At 45.6% G+C, this 4,066-nt stretch overlaps 1 protein-coding gene across 1 annotated transcript; it reads left to right on the top strand.

The window, feature by feature from the left end:
* LOC309888257 (olfactory receptor 14C36-like) lies at positions 1-936 on the top strand (the record flags this gene model as incomplete). The annotated part of the gene is made up of 1 exon (XM_082780495.1): positions 1-936. The coding sequence occupies one exon, from the start codon at positions 1-3 to the stop codon at positions 934-936; it is 936 nt and encodes a 311-aa protein (XP_082636621.1).
* Between the last annotated feature and the right edge of the window lie 3,130 nt (positions 937-4,066).

A 4,066-nucleotide genomic window follows, 5' to 3' on the forward strand; every position in this document is an offset into this window, starting at 1 on the left:
ATGCCCAACATCAGCTCCATCACAGAGTTCCTCCTGCTGGCATTCGCAGACACGAGTGAGCTGCAGCTCCTGCACTTCGTGCTCTTCCTGGGCATCTACCTGGCTGCCCTCCTGGGCAACGGCCTCATCCTCAGCGCCGTAGCCTGCCACCACCGCCTCCACACTGCCATGTACTTCTTCCTCCTCAACCTCGCCCTCCTCGACGTGGGCTGCATCTCCACCACTCTGCCCAAAGCCATGGCCAATGCCCTCTGGGACACCAGGGCCATCTCCTATCAAGGATGTGCTGCACAGGTCTTTCTCTTTGTCTTCTTTATCACAGCAGAGTTTTCCCTTCTTACCGTCATGGCCTATGACCGCTACGTTGCCATCTGCAAGCCCCTGCACTACGGGAGCCTCGTGGGCAGCAGAGCTTGTGCCCAGATGGCAGCAGCTGCCTGGGGCAGTGGCTTTCTCAATGCTGTCCTGCACACAGCCACTACATTTACCCTGTCCCTCTGCCATGGCAATGCTTTGGACCAGTTCTTCTGTGAAATCCCCCACATCCTCAAGCTCTCCTGCTCAGATGCCTACCTCAGGGAAGTTGGATTTACTGCATTTAGCTCTTGTTTAGTTGTTGGTTGCTTTCTTTTTATTGTGGTGTCCTATGTGCAGATCTTCAGGGCAGTGCTGAGGATGCCCTCTGAGCAGGGCCGGCACAAAGCCTTTTCCACGTGCCTCCCTCACCTGGCCATGGTCTCCCTGTTTGTCAGCACTATCATGTTTGCCTACCTGAAGCCCCCCTCATTCTCCTCCCCATCCCTAGACCTTGCAGTATCTTTTCTGTACTCCATGTTACCTCCAGCAGTGAACCCCCTCATTTACAGCATGAGGAACCAGGAGCTCAAGGATGCAGTGAGGAAATTTTTTGAATACATATTTCTTAAGAAAATATAATGTGCCTTTACATTCCGAGTATCTCAGAAACAGTTAGGAAAGTAATTTGATATTATTTTTCTTAATAAATATATTCTCCATGTTGTGGAGTCGATTTAATTAATGTCATTGTTAGCCTCCTACCTGTTCATTTATCTGTTTACTTTTCCTAATCAAGTCATGTATATTTAAAGCCAGGCTTTCTGTGTAGCTATAGACAATAAAGAAGCGAGTAGAAATTCATAGGTCTCAGCTGCAGTGTATTCCCATCTCCTGTGAACTAGCAAAGAAGCTATTAAAAAAAAAAAAAAAAAAAAAAACTGAGCAGAAAAACTGGACTGAGCAGAGCTCAAGTGCTCAATCTGGTGTGAGCAGGCAGAGGAGAGCTCTGCAGCCCCAGGGCATGCAGCAGCCCCAGCAAAGGAGCCTGGTGAGTGACTCCTTGCAGCCCTGGGGCAATGGCAGTGACCCCATGAGCTGGGTCTGCCTCCCAGCCTGCCCAGCATGGCCCTGCAGAGTGCCCCCGTGCCCCGGGCACCACAGCTCCCTCGCTCTGCAGAGCAGCACCTCTGGTTGTCATGTCAGAGATCTCAAATTTTGACTAAACTCATACCTCATAGGTGTTTTTAGTTTTCTCCTTAGGGGTGGCTACTGCCTCCAAGATGCCTGAGAGGAGGTAAATCCTGCACGAAGGCCTGCAAAATGTTACCCAGGATCCATAGGAGTCATTCTGGAACCAATGCTTCTTCATAGGATGTACACTTTTGTGGAGGTGTGGAGTGGAAGGGGAACGTGCAGGATGCTCCTACTGAACTTTGTGCCCTTTTCCCTACCGACTACAACACCACTTCTGTCTCAGGAACAGAGTAGCCAACAGAGTGAGACAGATACTCTGAGATTATGAAAGCCAACAGAAAGCTGATCCCAATAAGATAACCAATATGAGGATGACAGGAGAAGCCTGGCCAAGAGGGAAGTGAGATTTAGGGGAGGGAAGAGGAGTTTAGGAAGCAGAAATTAACAATTTTGTAGAGGTAAGAGGTTTCATGCAATATTGATGGTGCTTTAAAACTGGCTTAAAACAGTCATGTAAAACACTTACCCTGTTTGGACCAGTAACCCCAATCCCAAAACCTGAATGTTGCTCCAACACCTTGACAGAAATCCCCTGCAGTAATACCTGACCTCAGAGTATCCCTTCAAGCAGAACTCAGCCCATAGCCCCTTTCCTTACCTTTACTCTCTTGCTCATCCTAATCCCTTCCCTTAACACTAGCATTAAAACACTTTCTTTAACCCTAGACGACTTCTTGGCAGACCTAAAGAAAACCATAAACCACGAAGCTTGTCCATACCCCAGCCACAGACCTGACACCCTCTGCAGAACACCAAATCCTCCCAACAAACCGTTGCTTAAACTCTAACGCAGAAAGGTGAGCCCTTGTTCAAGGCCAGTTGGCAAGTGACTTTGGGCAACCTAATCTAATGGAAATTGTCCCTGTCCATAGAATAAGGTTTGACTAGACGATCACAGAATCACAGAATCATCTAGGTTGGAAGAGACCTCCAAGATCACCTAGTCCAACCTCTGACCTAACACTAAGCAGTCCTCCGCTAAACCATATCACTAAGCACTACATCTAAACACCTTTTAAAGACCTCCAGGGATGGTGACTCCACCACTTCCCTGGGCAGCCCATTCCAATGCCTAACAACCCTCTCAGAAAAGAAGTTTTTCCTAATTTCCAACCTAAACCTCCACTGGCACGACTTTAGCCCTTTCCCCCTCATCCGGTCACTGGGCACGTGAGAGAGCAGACCAACCCCCACCTCGCTACAGCCTCCTTTGAGGTAGCTGTAGAGAGCAAAAAGGTCACCCCTGAGCCTCCTCTTCTCCAGGCTGAACAATCCCAGCTCCCTCAGCTGCTCCTTGTAAGATTTGTCCTGGGTTACACGTACTTGGGTAGTGTAAGGCACAATGCAATTCTTTTTGCCTTCTGCATCTACAGCACAGGAAGTAGGACTGTCCTAGTCTATTGACTGGACAACAGACTAGGGTACAAAAAGTAAATGTCTTTACTTTTCATCCTGAGTTTTCTACAGAAGACCCAAGAGAGACCATGGATGACCAGGTACCTACTAATATTTAATTTGAATTTCTCTGGTTCCAATGGTCATTTCAATTTTATTTTATTTTATTTTATTTTATTTTATTTTATTTTATTTTATTTTATTTTATTTTATTTTATTTTATTTTATTTTATTTTATTTTATTTTATTTTATTTTATTTTATTTTATTTTATTTTATTTTATTTTATTTTATATTTTATTTTATTTTGTTTTATTTTAATTTATTTTATATTATTTTATTTTATTTTATAATATTTTATCCCGCCCCCCAAAAAATGTGACTTGTTTTAGAAAGGGTTTCATGTGCTGAACTGTGCTGCAGTTACAGGGACAAAGACCACTACTTGCAGTGGAAGTGTCAGACCACCAGACTCTGCTTTTCCTCCTGATGCAGGTCTCCAAAGAAGTGACCGTGGATCAGTAGCAATAGGAGAATGATGCTTCAAATGGAAATGCAACAAAATTCAGCCTTTGAAACAAGAAAATATTTTTATTATTTGCTTTGTGAAATCTTTTCCCTGAACTATGTTATGCAAGCTCTGCAGTTAGCTGCAAAAGGCGTGAAGGTTTGAAGAAAACTATGGAGGAGATGTTTGGAATTTCTGCATTTTAATGAGTTCCATGGTGTATTGTGGTGCTGAGTCTATGAAGCTCAGGTACTGAGAGGAGAACGATGCAACTGCTAGAGAAAGTAAAGTCAGAAGGAAAAGCTGAAGTGACTTGGGGTATTAATGGGCCCCACTGAGGGCTGTTACTAACGAAGCCTCCCCAGGGCCTTGTTAGGGCAGATAATCGGAGGCCATGCTTGCAGACAGGCAAAGCACTGTGCTGAGAAATGTCTTTGTTGGTTTTAGTGAAGCAGAAGAGCCAAGGCCTGACCCCAGCCACTGGAAGGGGAGATCCTGCACCCCCACATCTGGCTCAAGGCTTTTCCTGGGGTCTGTGGGCTGTGGTGGGCAGTGTGATGCCATGAGAAGAACAGTGGTATGACACCTCTGAGCTGCTGCACAGGGTTGCAAG

Source organism: Aythya marila (assembly GCF_965140915.1).
Source record: "Aythya marila genome assembly, chromosome: 28".
NCBI lineage: Eukaryota > Metazoa > Chordata > Aves > Anseriformes > Anatidae > Aythya > Aythya marila.